The sequence below is a fragment of the Gigantopelta aegis genome, chromosome 3 (genome assembly GCF_016097555.1).
Source record: "Gigantopelta aegis isolate Gae_Host chromosome 3, Gae_host_genome, whole genome shotgun sequence".
NCBI lineage: Eukaryota > Metazoa > Mollusca > Gastropoda > Neomphalida > Peltospiridae > Gigantopelta > Gigantopelta aegis.
The window spans coordinates 83612277-83629456 of NC_054701.1; the positions used below are offsets into that span (position 1 = coordinate 83612277).

Genomic DNA, 17180 nt, shown 5'->3' on the forward strand with positions numbered 1-17180 from the left:
TTTGGTGTGATCAGCGTGACGTATGGCTATATGAATCGGTATGGGATATCTGCGACATAACACTGACGTTGTCTGGTAGACATACTGATTATGGATGAGGCGGCCGAGGTTCAGGAAAACGTTGCAGCTGACGTTAGTACATTACGGGTAAGATTTTTTTTTATTATTTTTTTTTGTTCAAATATTATCCCCCGCCCGCTACCGACCCTTGTCCGGCTCTTTGTGCTCTCTTGTACATGCCAAGCGCGGGCTGTCCCCTCTTCCCCTACTCCCCACACCCTTTCTTATTCACTTGACACCTGCGACCATGATAGGCGTGTGCTACAGCAGTTTGCACGTTAAACCCTATGACCTGACCTTTAATATTATAAATAAATGTAGATAGATTGACAGACAGATCACCGGCCTCGGTGGTGTATGGTCAAGCCATCGGAAGTTAGGCTGGTAGGTACTGGTTTCGCAACCCGGTACCGGCTCCCACCCAGAGCGAGTTTAACGACTTAATGTAAGACCATTACACCGACTTATCTCTCACTAACAATTAACAACTAACTAATAAACCCCTGATCTGGACAGAGAGCTCAGATAGCTGAGGTGTGTGCCCAGAATAGCATGCTTAAACCTTGATTGAATATAAGTACGTAAATATTCGTCCTTTCTCCCTCTCTCCCTCTCTCTCTCCCTCTCTCTCTCTCTCTCTCTCTCTCTCTCTCTCTCTCTCTCTCTCTCTCTCTCTCTCTGTGTGTGTGTGTGTGTGTGTGTGTGTGTGTGTGTGAGAGAGAGTGTGTGTATAGTCGGCGATCTATTATTCTGTAATTCAATTCTTTATGAACTTTGAGTTTATAGCTCATCAGTATACACACAAACATATAAATAAAAACGACGGCTGCATATAGTGTAGGAGATGCAAAAACAATATAACAGTGATGACATAATATAAACATATTGTAATACACAATTATACATTATGGTTTGATATTAATTATAAGGTGTTTCTTAACCTGTTACATTCAGAGAGGTATTTGCCAAGCTGGTTTAAAACTTTAATATTATTAACACTTAATAATAGTATAACTTTATGAGATGAAGGTTTCTTCTAATAAAAGTATTTGATATATTTTATTCTAAGATCGTCATATTTGGGACACTCTAGTAGCATATGATATTCGTCTTCAATTTTGTTAGATTACATTAATTACATATTCTATCTGACCTTTCTGTATTTCTATACTTTCCGGTTTCTGTTGCTAAAGAATGGGCTGACAATCTAAGCTTAGTTAATAAAATACGATTATGTTTCGGAATATATTTTTGTAAATAGTATTGTAACCACACTCGATCTACAAGATGTTTATATAAAATACACTTAGGAGAATTATGTAACATACTAAATAAAGACTGTTTAGCATGATCAAAAATACGAATTTTAATTAATGGTAAAAAAATATTTGTCATTTACAAATGGTTGACGTAACATGAATTACCAAAACCTTACGACATAAGCTTATTTTCTTTTAAAAAAAGATGCCCAATTAACGTTGAAAACATTGGCTTCTGCAAGGTTGAATAGTACAGTGTATGCTTCTTTAAGAATACCGTTTCTTGTCGAAAGCAATCTAAACCAATATTTGATCATGCGAAACAGGCGAATATATTCCATGGGAATTCTCCCCAACTCAAAATAAACCATCACATTACAAGTTAATTTCTTTACACATAATAGCCGTTTACAAAAGTCCAAATGTAATTTCTCAATCTCATTACCTTTTCAAAATCCCCACACTTCACAAGAATAGCATAAAATACTTGTGATATATGTATCAAAAAGATCTAACATTGTTTTACAGTTTACACTCAAAGGTTTACATTTAGAATACAGGGCAAATAAAGCTTTATGACCTTGGTCTGCTAAATGTTTTTTGTAAAAAGCTAAATTTATTGTTATATCTAAAAGGAACACCTAAATAACATAACTCATCTTTAATATTAATGGGAGATTTAATATACGTCCAAGTTTCAAAATTCTTTACTTTTCCTCCCATTTCTAAAAACGACTATATGTGTCTTATCTGTATTAACAGTAAGATGTCATTAGTTTGCATAAACATGTAAGTTGTCTAGTAAATTTTGCAAACCTTCCACAGTTTTAGAGAATAAAACTAAATCATCTGTATACAGCAATAAAATAAAACCAAGTTCACCAAAATAGTACTCCACGGCACCATTAGCAATAAAACTTTATTCAAAATCATTAAGGAAAATTGAAACATTAGAGGGGATAAAATTTCTCCTTACATCAATCCCAAACAATTGTAAAAAAACTACGAACATTTACCGTTAATAGTGACACATGATTTAACACGAGAGTACATAGACTGTATTAACGACAGAAATGTATCTCTTACACCCAATTTATAAAAATTTATACCATAGACTTAATCTGTCAACATAATCAAATGTTTTACGAAAGTCAACAAAACAACAGTATAATCTCTTTTCACTAGCAAGTGATTTAGCTGTAATAGCACGAAGTGTAATTATTGCATCAGTAGTGCTAACTCCATGATGAAAACCAAACTGAGCGTCAGAAATTAATCCATTATTGTCACACACATTTAATAAACGACTGTTTAAAACAGATGTAAATAATTTAAAGATACAACTTATTAAGCTAATCCCCTAAAGTTATTTGGGTCACTACAATCTCCTTTTTTTATGCACTGGAATTATAATTGCAGATGACCAGAATTTTCTGGAAAATAACCAGGGTCCCGTTTTACGAAGCGATCTTAGCGCTAAGGTGACCTTAAGTGCATAACTACCTTATGCAGTTACGGTATTAAACATCTTTACTAATAAAGGAACTGACGTTTGACTACCTTCTATAATACACTCATTCAATATTCTATCTGGTCCATGGGCTTTGGCACGTTTAAGCTTGTGAATAACACCAATAACTTCCTGTTCTGTAATGACATTATCCAATTCTTCATAAACACATTGCTCTGTATAATTAATAGAAAAAACATTATTAACAATATTAACAGGTTCTGTATTATTATTGTTGTTGTTGTTGTTGTTGTTGTTGTTATTAGTAGTAGTACCACTTAAATCTTTAAAATACGTATACAACTGATACAAAGTAAGTAAAGGTGTTCTTTTTCTCGATTTGCCACCAAACGTACTGTTAAACTGTTTGGGATTATATTTCCTTAAATATTCTAACATATTTCCATCTAGTTTTTTTATACTGACGTTTCAATTTCCGTTCCAATATTTTACACCTTCTCTTCTTTCGTTTCAAATCAATATGATTGTCCTCATTTTTCACGTTATTAAACTGCACAAGAGCTGATAAACAACTCTGCCTAAGAAGCTTTAAATTATCATCGAACCAAGGCTTGTCTTCCTCCTGATTGTATACCTTAATATCTCTGTTACCTCTCTGACTGTTAGTCCTACAGGAAACACTACTATGTGCAGGATAGGTATTACCACCATTTAAATGAGTACCAAAAAAGGTTTCATCAAAAACTGCAATTCTTTTGTAAAAAGTTCAACACTCTTATTAATAGTTCTGAGTTATCTCTCCTTCGATATTAACTGCATACTTTAACTCATCCGCATTAACAATAAGTACGAGTATGACTATTATAGTCACCTACTGACATTATATATACATCACCTAAATGCTGTCAAAAACTCTTCTAATTAAAAAAAGAGAAAAGATCACAATTATACTGAGCATAAAATACCGAATTACAAGGAGGTATATACAAACGCATTAGATAAAAAAATAATTGTAGACCTACCAGACTATTATCTATTTTAAATACAATTATAGTATCATGTATAATATGTAACTCAGACATAAATTTATCCAGCGTGTCTAGGTATAACACACGTTTTAAAATTATCAACACTCAGTTCATAGTCCTTAGAGATCTAGCATTCTGAAGAAAAAAGAAGAAGTCATATGTACATATAAAGCTTTTAGAGCCTTTATTTAACACCTTAATTCTCGACAGCAAAGACCACTCGAGACAGGCGCGTTTCGCTTGATTGACATGATTGACAATACATTCGTCTTTAAAATACTATCGGCAACAACAGTTTGATCAATTCACACGCGTCGAGTTTTAGAGGTGCATACTTTATTAAATCTTTATGACGGGACCAAATAATTCGGTCGAGAGATCGAGTTTATCAAGTTTTCGAAGTTTTAGTTTTCGAAGGTCGTTAATACTAGTTTGTATAGCAACTCGGCCGGGACCGTCGCTTCAGATCGAAAGATCGAAGGTGGGAATGGGAATGGGAACTCTATTTACGTGCCCCTATCCAAAAAGGTTCAGGCACGCCTACCACGGATTCGGCCTCTGACCTCGCCAGTGGGCGGTTCCGTGGCAGAAAATCGAAGGTGGAGTGATCGAAGTTCACACACACTAACTCTTTCTCACTGTTATCTCTTTCTCTCTCTCATCTTTCACTCTCTCTCTCACTGTGAACTCTTTCTCTCTCTCTCTCTCTCTCTCTCTCTCTCTCTCTCTCTCTCTCTCTCTCTCTCTCTCTCTCTCTCTCTCTCTCTCTCTCTCTCTCTCTCTCTCTCTCTCTCTCTCTCTTTCTCTCCCAGCCTTAAGTCCGACATATTAACCACTACACCGCCGAGGCTGGTTGAGGGCCTAAAATGTTCACAAGTCATTTATAATTTTAATACAAAGAAAAATCATTTGGATTCAAACTGAATAAGTTTAAATAAATTAAAGAAAATTAAATTAATATTCATGTTTCTTCTCTAGTTCAGTATATATACATACATATTACACGGTTTTAGTTTTTCTCTATCACAGATGCTGATACAGGGGGTATTTCAGTGGTCTCGTTCCCTTACCCCCACCCTAGCACACTTCCGAATATGTTTAAAAATTTAATACTAATTTTAAAATGCTTATACGTAAATGCAAATAGTATATTTTGTCCAATGTATATGTAGTTTTGGACCACCACCATCGGAAAAAAATGGTTCTCTCCCATTCCGCCCACAACCCACTTTACCTGCACCCATTTTGCCTACAACCTAGTATGCCTACATTCAGTTTGTCATCTTTTCATACTGTAGGTAAACTGAGTGTAGGCAAAGTGTGTTGTAGGCAAAGTGTGTTGTAGGCAAACTGAGCGTAGGCAAAACATCCCGGATTCCGAGCCTGCAAATTAGTTTTTGTTTTCTCTCTTTTGTTTTTCAGGAGTCGTCACAATGTGCCGGAGTATCTCTTCTGGATATGGGCAGCATCTCCTTCGACAGTTTTCTAGCCAGTTCTGCCACTCTTATCCCGCAGTTTATCTTCGACAGCATCGACGTCATGCAGCACGACAAAAGGCTGGCGACGTCGACGTCGTGCGAATCCAGCAGCACCGACAGCTGCTCCTCTCCATCCGAGGTCTCACACAACACTTTGCAGATGACGACAAGTCCGGAACAAATATCTCCTTCAAAACAGATCCTTGAGCTCATATGCGGAATAGATGTAGCAGGCCATTGTGAAAAATCAGGTATGTACTTAATCGTGTTGTTAAGTAGCTGCAGTTGTTTATATTATTATATTATATATAATAGAACTGCATATGACATACACATGTAGCATGTAACTACATTGTCACCTTATTTGCCGCCAGTCTCATCTCATCTCATCTCATCTCATATCTCTCTCTCTCTCTCTCTCTCTCTCTCTCTCTCTCTCTCTCTCTCTCTCTCTCTCTCTCTCTCTCTCTCTCTCTCTCTCTCTTGTGTGTGTGTGTGTGTGTGTGTGTGTGTGTATTGTTATCAGATACGACTGACAATGATTTATTATATTAAATGACAGAGATTTTGATTTTGGAGGATTTGTTTCTTTCTTTCGTTTACTCTCCACCTCCTTCTATTATATATTTATTTTATTTTTAAATGTTTTATTATTTTTATGTAGACTGTTTTAATAAATTAACATATTTTTGTATTTGAGTATTTTGCTATAAATTGATACCGGCTTCTTTTTTCAGACACAGAACCTGATGACAATCGACAGACACATAGCCAACGTGTCATAACTGCAGAGTTCTCTGACAGCATTCTCTCTTCCCCCGATAACGCGTCCGTCTCGGATAGCCCAGGATCAATGAATACTGCTTATTACGAGTCTCCAGATCCATCCGGCAACGACAACTTGACGTCTGTCATCGCCAGCAATCCCGGTTACAACACTGCAGTGAAAACACCTCCATTTATAGTCCACGAAGAATGTTCAGTGGAATCTATATCGTCTCTGGGCAGTCATCTAGAACATAAAACAGCCATATCCAACCAAGAAACATCTTCAGCAGAATGTCTACTTTTTTAAACAGTATATTTCCAAGGGAGGCAAATCCATCATCAAGTGATGACGCTTGTTCAGTGGAATCGGCATCACCTCTTAACCAGATGGATATTTTAACATCACCAGCAATGATATCCAGCCCAGTCACACATCCAACAGAATCATTATTTCCTTTGAGCCGAGTAGAGAGTCTTCAAACAAGGGAAGCAGCTCCATTGTTGAACCATCCGGCAGAACCAGTACATCCTGAAGCATATTTCAGCAGAATAGCTCATCTTACAGAAAGCGGAATAGCAAAAATATCCAACCAAAACTCGTATGCAGAAGAAGCTCTGCTCTCTTTGAAACCGGTAGAGACACCTCCAACAAGGGGAGCAACTCAGGACACTCACCAAGCAGAAGTGTTATCATCTTCGCAATGGACAGATAAGCTTTTGATGAGAGCTGTACCGATGTCGTCTAGTTATTTAGGACGTGTACCCGGGAATTTCTCGACGCCATGTTACATCAACGTCCAACCAACGTCGCCTCAGACCTTGCCGCTGCCAGATGTCCCACGTGCTTCCATGACGTCATCATGGAGCACACCGGCTCTGTCCCCCACGGAATCGGAGTCGTCTGAATCCGACTTTGGAGCGAAACGAAAATGCAGAACCAATTACTCGACAAAGCAGCTACGAATTCTTGAAAAAGGTTTTCTGGAAAATCCGTATCCAGATACAGAACAGATTGGAAAGCTGGCAAATGACCTCGACTTGACAGTACCAAAATTAAGAGTAAGTATTGAATAGGATAAGATACATTAATTATTTGCGTGCCTATATCCAATGAAGGTTCAGGCACGCCCATCCCAGGAATAGTCTCTGACCTCACCAGCGGCGGTGTTCGGGAGAGAAGGGGTGTGTGTTTAAAATGAGGGGGTGGGTTGCGATTTAGATTTTTACTTTAAAAGGGGACTGGAGCAAAACATTAAAATTGAAAGCATCAACAATATAATGTTAGCTATTGATAATTTAAAACCATTAGTTGACGCATAATTTCAGTCGGGCACCACCGAAATGTAATAGACATGTACTATAATTTTTAAAACGTATTTAATATAGTATATATTTTAAAGTAGCTAAGTAAGTACTATCATGATCGTACGCTCATACATCATATACCCATTCGAGTTTAAATGTAATGGTTCTGTTACTTTGATTAATTACTACTTTAGAGAGGGTTTTTTAAAGACTAAATATATTTTTAGTTAAATATATTAAATAATATATTTACAGCCATGTAAAACGAGGCATTGTCGATATTTCATTTTTGTTCAATTCTGCAAGTATATAAAACGACTAACAGGATAACAAATCCTATGTAAACAAATGAATGGAAAACTAAGCGGTATAACAAACATTACATGAGTTTATGACATATTCATATGTTATGTTTGTTTGTTTATTTATTTATTTATTTATTTATTTTCATTGACAGATTTGGTTTCAAAATAAGCGAGCTCGATGGAGGAAAAGAACAAAAGACAACGAAACATCTGCGCATCCTATTTACCAGCCTCCACTTCCGTTCGCCATTTCCTCCTGGCCCCAACAAACACCAGTTTCGATTCCTTCTGTGCCCAACCGCAACCAGATGTCGACTGACACCAGTCTTGCGCAAGGTATAAAGCCATTTGGGGATGCAGACATGAAACCAGACAGAATGGTGTTAAACGAAAATCATCTTTCACTGGGAAAACCATATTCATCGCATCTCCCGACACCCGAAGTGCCAGCTTGTGTTCCAGTTGTTCCAACGGCTGTGCGATATAATTCAAAACTCCTTACGTCTGCTGTGCTGTCTGAGTTGCCAAGAGCTGGAGGCAGAATTCCTCTGAATTTGCCACAGTTACTCTGCAAAGCGCCGCCTGGTACCAATATTACTTCTGAATCTACTTCCCTATATGGTCAGCCATATCGTGGACGTTTAGAGAATATCCATCAGCCGAATATGTATCAGATCTTACCTCGACAACTGCATCCCACTGTACACAAGATGGCTTCGGTGTTTGGTCGTGACGATTATAAAAACATGATGTACAGTTTACCGAAGACTCTTCTTGACAACCCTTCATCCACCATGGTAGGACGTGAAAGATATCCAGAGATTCCCGTGCCGCCGCCTTCTGGATTCCAGCCTTACGTTCCTCACGTGTATCCATTTCTCCCTCCGTATGGAAGTCAACAACGTGTTCCGCCTTATTATCGTACGTGATTACATGTGCAACTAACTGTAGAATATTTAAGGTTTTTCAGTCAAAACAGTCGAAGTAAGACGTTAGATTTGGCAAATCATTGGCAGTTCATCACAATTCTTGTACAGCAAGTGCGGGATGGAAGGGAAGTAGGGGTGAATTAAGAGGCAACGGGATTACAGCGTGTGTTATATGAAGTTTATCAGTTATGATATTTCTCCAAGCTCAGTCGGTAGATTATTGAACTCTCTCGCATCAATGGTCGTTGGTTCCAATCTCCAGATTGGAGATTGATATATTTGTATTACTATGACGTTAATGGTGTTGCAGAAGTTGTATTGAAAAGCCTAACAGTCGTATCTGCTCATTTCAAGTGGTACTAATCTAGAAGAAAACGGCTTGAATAACATTTTCTTAGTGCTTAGAAAGGAATAATTTAATATATCATGTAAATGTGATTAGACACACCAGCGATCCCAGTTGGATCAACATAAAACATTTGTTCACTTACATGTTTTTGTATATATTGACTTTTATTTATTTCCCAGTGTTATGCACCAACCTGTGTTGTTTGTACAAATTAAACCAGAATCAGTATGTGTTTGTTAAATATTGTTGACATAAACACCATTTAAAAATACACGTACCTGTGTTGTTTCTTTGTATTTATTGATTATAACTGAGTGGCAATCTTAGTATTTATCATATGATTTGATGATGATCGTGATGATGATGTTGATGATGATGGTGATGATGATATTCTCCAAAAGCTTCCAATGGCTTCTAATACCAACTAATGCTACATATTGCACAATCAACCATTTAAGTGTCGTTAATTCCAGGTTGGCGAAACGTAAAAAGTAAAGAAAAACTATTTTTGAAATAACGAATATGTTCTAGCGTTATGTTCAAAATTTAAAAACAGTTTAAAAACATTAATCAAGATATAAATAAAATAGCATATATTCCTTATAGTGAAACACATAATCTGCTAATGGAGTTTGAAATTGTTTTGTTTCTCGATTTAATTATACATACGTGAAAAACGGATCTCCAGCTAGCACTACTTGTAGTAATGATATATTAAAGGGACATGAATTCCCGAGTTTGCTGCATTGTAAGATGTTTCCGACTAATAAAATATTTCTACGATTAAACTAACATATGAAATAGATTTTCTTTTTTAGAATATCAGTGTCTGTATATTAAATGTGTCTCGGATCGTTTTAATATTTGTAAGAAACCCAAACTAGATTTTGTCTTCAAATAATTTAGTACGTACGAAAAAATATAGTTTAGGAAATAAAATGAAATTTAACCTAGTACAAATATTAGAATTACCAGGAACACGTTTAATATACATCTACTAATATTTTATGCAGAAAAATATATTTGATATCTAATTGCAGTCGTTAAAAAGTCTGTTAGTAGATAACATCTTACATATTGCAGCAAACTCAGGAATGTTCCTTTAACAAAAGAATAATAAAATGTAGAGTTTAGTATGATTAACTAATCAAGAAAATATAATTACAAAATCCATGAACAAACGCCATTCTTCCATATGGGTGAATATTGCTGTTTTATTTATATATTGACCACTTTTTTTTAACAATCTGCATGTCTTTTACATTTATGTTGTTCCAAATTACTTTTCATTTTATTTTCGCGTGAAACGAAACTGGAATTATTGACAAAAACAAGTAAAAGAACGAGACATAGGTCTTGCTAATTTTATAAGCGAAAGTTATAAAATTATTTCAATTGTCTAAAAAAAACCGTTAGTTTTAAGACTGTTTTACTATTTTATTTTTAACTTAAAGTTAAAGAGTCATGGTCGTCTGTACCAAGCTGTAAATTTGTGTATTTTTAGTTTCATTTATTTTCATGTTTATATCCTGATTAAGTTTCAAGCACGCTATCATGGGTGTACGCTTGAGCTATCTTGGCTGGCTGTCTAGAACAGAAGTTACACATGTAGTGTAGTGACTAGTTATTGGTAGTGGTTAGTCAGACAGAAGTCACACACGTGGTGTAGGGACTAGTAATTGGTAGTGGTTATTCAGACAGAAGTCACACACGTGGCGTAGCGACTAGTAATTGGTAGTGGTTAGTCAGACAGAAGTCACACACGTGGCGTAGCGACTAGTAATTGGTAGTGGTTAGTCAGACAGAAGTCACACACGTGGCGTAGCGACTAGTAATTGGTAGTGGTTAGTCAGACAGAAGTCACACACGTGGCGTAGCGACTAGTAATTGGTAGTGGTTAGTCAGACAGAAGTCACACACGTGGCGTAGGGACTAGTAATTGGTAGTGGTTAGTCAGACAGAAGTCACACACGTGGCGTAGGGACTAGTAATTGGTAGTGGTTAGTCAGACAGAAGTCACACACGTGGCGTAGGGACTAATAATTGGTAGTGGTTAGTCAGACAGAAGTCACACACGTGGCGTAGCGACTAGTAATTGGTAGTGGTTAGTCAGACAGAAGTCACACACGTGGCGTAGCGACTAGTAATTGGTAGTGGTTAGTCAGACAGAAGTCACACACGTAGCGTAGGGACTAGTAATTGGTAGTGGTTAGTCAGACAGAAGTCACACACGTGGCGTAGGGACTAGTAATTGGTAGTGGTTAGTCAGACAGAAGTCACACACGTAGCGTAGCGACTAGTAATTGGTAGTGGTTAGTCAGACAGAAGTCACACACGTAGCGTAGCGACTAGTAATTGGTAGTGGTTAGTCAGACAGAAGTCACACACGTAGCGTAGGGACTAGTAATTGGTAGTGGTTAATCAGACAGAAGTCACACACGTGGCGTAGGGACTAATAATTGGTAGTGGTTAGTCAGACAGAAGTCACACACGTGGCGTAGCGACTAGTAATTGGTAGTGGTTAGTCAGACAGAAGTCACACACGTGGCGTAGCGACTAGTAATTGGTAGTGGTTAGTCAGACAGAAGTCACACACGTGGCGTAGCGACTAGTAATTGGTAGTGGTTAGTCAGACAGAAGTCACACACGTGGCGTAGCGACTAGTAATTGGTAGTGGTTAGTCAGACAGAAGTCACACACGTGGCGTAGGGACTAGTAATTGGTAGTGGTTAGTCAGACAGAAGTCACACACGTGGCGTAGGGACTAGTAATTGGTAGTGGTTAATCAGACAGAAGTCACACACGTGGCGTAGGGACTAATAATTGGTAGTGGTTAGTCAGACAGAAGTCACACACGTGGCGTAGCGACTAGTAATTGGTAGTGGTTAGTCAGACAGAAGTCACACACGTGGCGTAGCGACTAGTAATTGGTAGTGGTTAGTCAGACAGAAGTCACACACGTGGCGTAGCGACTAGTAATTGGTAGTGGTTAGTCAGACAGAAGTCACACACGTGGCGTAGCGACTAGTAATTGGTAGTGGTTAGTCAGACAGAAGTCACACACGTGGCGTAGGGACTAGTAATTGGTAGTGGTTAGTCAGACAGAAGTCACACACGTGGCGTAGGGACTAGTAATTGGTAGTGGTTAGTCAGACAGAAGTCACACACGTAGCGTAGCGACTAGTAATTGGTAGTGGTTAGTCAGACAGAAGTCACACACGTAGCGTAGCGACTAGTAATTGGTAGTGGTTAGTCAGACAGAACTTTGTGTATTGGTCCTACCCTGAGATTACCAGGACGGGACGTAGCCCAGTGGTAAAGCGCTCGCTTGATGTGCAGTCGGTTTGGGATCGATCCCCGTCGGTGGGCCCATTGGACTATTTCTCGTTCCAGCCAGTGCACCACGACTGGTATGTCAAAGGCCGTGGTATGTCCTACCCTTGTAGCATTAGGAAAAATGTAACGGGTTTCCTCTGAATGACTACGAATTACCAAAGGTTTGACGTACAATAGCCGATGATTAAATAATTAATGTGCTCTAGTGGTGTTGTTAAACAAAACAATCTTTATACTTTACTGAGACTACCAGCTGTCATGATGAAGTATGCCAACTCTCCGATCTCACGACTGTTACGACTGAGCACTATGTGAACACTATAGCATCGTTTGTCAATCTCAATATGTGAAGTTTAATAAACAAAATTCACAAATTGTTGTAAAGAGTTTTCTTTACCGTTAGAGTGCATGCCAAGTACAGTAACTCAAAGACCACAATGTAAAGAAGAAGGCATGGTGTGATAAATTATGAACAAAATCCTTCTCCATTGCTTTTCTTCCTTTTCTTCTTCTTTTTCTTGTGTTTATAAAAATAATTGTTAAATATCTCTTTAGGAAATGGTTTATTTAACAACGCACTCAACACATTTTATTTACGGTTATATGGTGTCGGACATACGGTTAAAGACCATACAGATATTGAGAGAGGAAACCCGCTGTCACCACTTCATGAGCTACTCTTTTTTTCGATTAGCAGCAAGGGATTTTTTATATGCACTATCCCACAGACAGGATAGCACATACCTTTGATAACCAGTCGAGGTGCACTGGCTGGAACGAGAATATCGATCCTAGATCGACCGCACATCAAGCGAACGCTTTACCGTCTCGCACCCTGAAGGGGTGGGGTGGGTGGGGTGGGGGTCGTTGGGTCGGGGATCTAGCTCAGACGGTAGAACGTTCATCTGAGGTTGTTTTGGTCGCAGAATCGAACACGATCGGGAGACTATTTTTCATATTTTTATTTTAACTGTCCCAACCGACTGGTACATTAAAGGTCATGGTATATGCTGCCCTGTCTGTTGTAAAAATGCATATAAAAGATCCCTTGCTGCTAATGCAAAAATGGAGCGGGCTTTCTTTACGACTACTTGTAAAAGTTATCAAAGCGAGGTTTAGATAGCGGTGTAACAGGCGAACCGAGCCAAATAACCATGATATCAAAACGTAGGAACCTGATGTTTGTTTATCATGCAACCCCTTTCAAGTTATATTTTTGTAACATATTTTAGTCAAAAGAGGTATAAAAACTATTAGTTGTATCGTGTAGAAAATACTACCGGAAGTCAGACAATAGCAGGTGCCTGAATGCATCATGGGAATGGCATAGCCAGCCTAAATAAATACTTTGATTATATTTCAAAATCTGTTGTGTCAAAACATTACAATTCTTTTACCCTTTTTTGTGAAAATAAAGTCAAGTTTATGTGTGACTTGAAGAATATCTATATCACTAGCTGCCAGTAATTGTGACGTCAGACGCTGTTCCAATGTAAACATTCTTTGCAGCTTTTTTGTTTCAAAATGTTTAATGCAAAACGCTTGCTAGTTCCGAATAGAAGTGAATAAAGTGAATAAAGAAAAATTGAAAAATATGAGGTAATTTCACGTTACAGGAAGTGTAAATGTTATATTTATTTATACAGTTCAACAATTATTGATGTAAGTGGATGTTTGAAAAATGAGAAAACGACCAACCTGAAAATAAAGCAGACATCCGTCATGCGCACAACTCATTTCCTAGTGACATGATAACACTTCGAATTATTAGGTAGGGGTTATCACGTCAATAGTAAGCATGGCTGCATGATAAATATATATATATATATATATATATATATATATATATATATATATATATATATATATATGTATATGTATGTGTATGTATATGTAGATGTATATGTGTGTGTGTGTGTGTGTGTGTGTGTGTGTGTGTGTGTGTATGTGTATGTATATGTATATACTATATGTCTATATCTTCATATGCCGATTTTAAAAACTGACATATCGTTTTGGTAAAGAAGTTGTTTGATCAGGGTTATAACCTCTCCTGATAGCCATCAACTCAAAGGCCATTTCACGATATGATGCATCACTGACTAACATGATGCCTGATGGCTGTAGGCTATGCTCATGATGGGTGCCACCGGTGAGGCAGTATATGCTCACCTTTCGCGAACACCTGATAACATCACTGTCATACAGTAATTCATGAGTGAATGCCATCACAGCTGTAGATATGTAAATATTAAAAGCATAGAAAGACAGTAGGAAGGAAGGAAATGTTTTATTTAACGACGCACTCATCACATTTTGTTTACGGTTATATAGCGTCAGAAATATGGTTAAGGACCACACAGATATCGAGAGAGGAAACCAGCTGTCGCTACATCATGGGCTACTCTTTTCGATTAGCAGCAAGGGATCTTTTATATCTACCATCCCACAAACAGGATAGTACATACCACGGCCTTTGATATACCAGTTGTGGCGCACTGGCTGGAACGAGAAATAGCCCAATGAGTCCACCGGCGGGGATCGATCCTAGACCGACCGCGCATCAAGCGAACGCTTTACCACTGGGTTACGTCCCGCCCCTACAAGGAAAGAAAGAAATGTTTTATTTAACGACGCACTTAACACATTTTATTAACGGTTATATGGCGTCAGACATATGGGTTAGGACAACACAGATATTGAGAGAGGAAACCCGCTGTCGCCACTTCATGGGCTACTCTTTTCGATTAGCAGCAAGGGTTCTTTTATATGCACCATCCCACAGACAGGGTAGTACATATCACGGCCATTGATATACCAGTCATGGTGCACTGGCTGGAACGAGAAATAGCCTAATAGGCCCACCGACAGGGATCGATCCCAGGCTCATCAAGCGAGCGCTTTACCACTGGGCTACGTCCCGTCCCCTTAAAAGCATAGCGACTGAGCGACAACACACGCCAGGAGTTTATTATTATAGGGTAAAGCAAGAGGTGCAAGCTGGATGAAACACCATGTTACGTATCTCCTAGGGGAGTGGCGGTCCTCCTAAAGACGAGCACCTGATATTTGATCATGGAAGCAATCACGACTTATCATTCTTTCGACTCTGCCTTGTGCAGAGATACGATTTTGATATTGGAATACGGTTTTGTCATTCAGATTCAGTCCGCGCATTAGACCTTCAAAACTAACAAAAACACTGTTATATCCAGAACTGGCCATGAAGTACATGTATGTATTTCATTTTTCTTTGGGTAAAGTGTTGTTGCAGTCATAATTATAATTCATAGTTTGAATAATATAGTACTGCATATATAATTTTCATCAACATATGTTAACATTGTCGCCTATGGGATCAGTGGCGGATCCAGAAATTCCATTTAGGGGGCACCAATGACATGAGGCGGAATGACAAGGGAACTTTGGGGGAGGTTTGGAGGGGGATCGTACATTTTTTTAAAATTAATATATAATAAAATTATAACAGTCGCAAAATTTAGGGGGACCTGGGTCCCTGCCCCCTCCCTAGGTCCGCTTCTGGGGATTTTATGGAAGTTTCATCCAGGTGCCATGACTGAGCTGGTGTGGGAGTTAACACATTCAGTAAAACACTCGCCTGGGATACATGGGTTACTTGATCGAACCCATTCACTTTCCCCTCTCCCAATCAGTGCCCCACGAGTGTATATCAGAGGCCGTGGTGTGTGCTGTCCTATCTGCTAATGTAGAATGTATCGGTTTCCTCAAAAGACCACGTGTCTGAATTACCAAATGTTTGACATCCAATAGCCGATGATTAATTAATCAATGTGTTCTAGTGGTGTCGTTAAACAAAACACATTTTAATTGAAGACAATGTGACAGAATTAACATATCTTTCATATGCAATAGCCGATGGTTCAGTTAATGTGCTCTAGAGGTGGGGTTAAACAAAATAAACTTTCCTTTAACGTCTGAGCCCAACATGTATCTTTATTAGACTAAGGCCAAGTGTGGCCACAATATTATTTGTCAGAATAAACAGGGGAAGTAATTCTTCAGAACCTACGATGGTGGAAGGATTTAGGAATTATTGGTGTTACATCGCATTACTCTAACATGGTGCTGCACAAACCGGTGGCGAAGGGCAGAAAAAAAGCTTGTTTTGTTTTTAATGACATCACATTGAACTATTGGATGTCAAACATTAGGTAATTCTAACAAAACAAAACAGAAATTTATTATTCTCAAGGTGGACAATTTTACAGAAAGTGAGCAATCAAGATCAAACAGTTTTCCAATAAAAGGAAAACAGTTATGTTTGCTTAATGACACCACTTTAGCACACTGAACATTGTGACACCGTTTTGCGGTGATTCATTAGTGCATGTCATCACAGCTATATTTATTCCAATACGTTAGTTTTGAGTTATTAAACTAGTTTGGCCGTGACAGTCTTCTTTGAGCGGTGCAGGAAGGATATCCTCGGGAGTGGCTGTCCTCACACAGACGAGGCTCTAGATACAGATTCATGGAATCAACCACTAGTTTGCTAAATGCCCATTCGACTCTGAATTGTGCAGAGATACGGTCTTGATTGCGGATATCGGTTTTGTAATTCAGATTTCATTAGCAGCAAGGGACAACTCATACCACGAGTTGATATACCAGTCGTGGGGCACTGGTTGGAACTGGAGTTGATATACCAGTCATGGGGCACTGGTTGGAGCTGGAGTTGATATACCAGTCATGGGGCACTGTTTGGAGCTGGAGTTGATATACCAGTCGCGGGGCACTGTTTGGAGCTGGAGTTGATATACCAGTCGCGGGGCACTGGTTGGAACTGGAGTTGATATACCAGTCGCGGGGCACTGGTTGGAGCTGGAGTTGATATGCCAGTCGTGGGGCAC

The 17180-nt window shown here is 38.6% G+C and overlaps 1 protein-coding gene across 1 annotated transcript; it reads left to right on the plus strand.

The window, feature by feature from the left end:
• Window positions 1-90: 90 nt before the first annotated feature.
• LOC121368889 lies at window positions 91-6371 on the plus strand. Its single transcript, XM_041493647.1, has 3 exons — window positions 91-147; window positions 5241-5547; window positions 6034-6371. Exons 1-3 carry the CDS (start codon window positions 91-93, stop codon window positions 6369-6371), a joined length of 702 nt encoding a protein of 233 aa, XP_041349581.1.
• Window positions 6372-17180: the final 10809 nt, after the last annotated feature.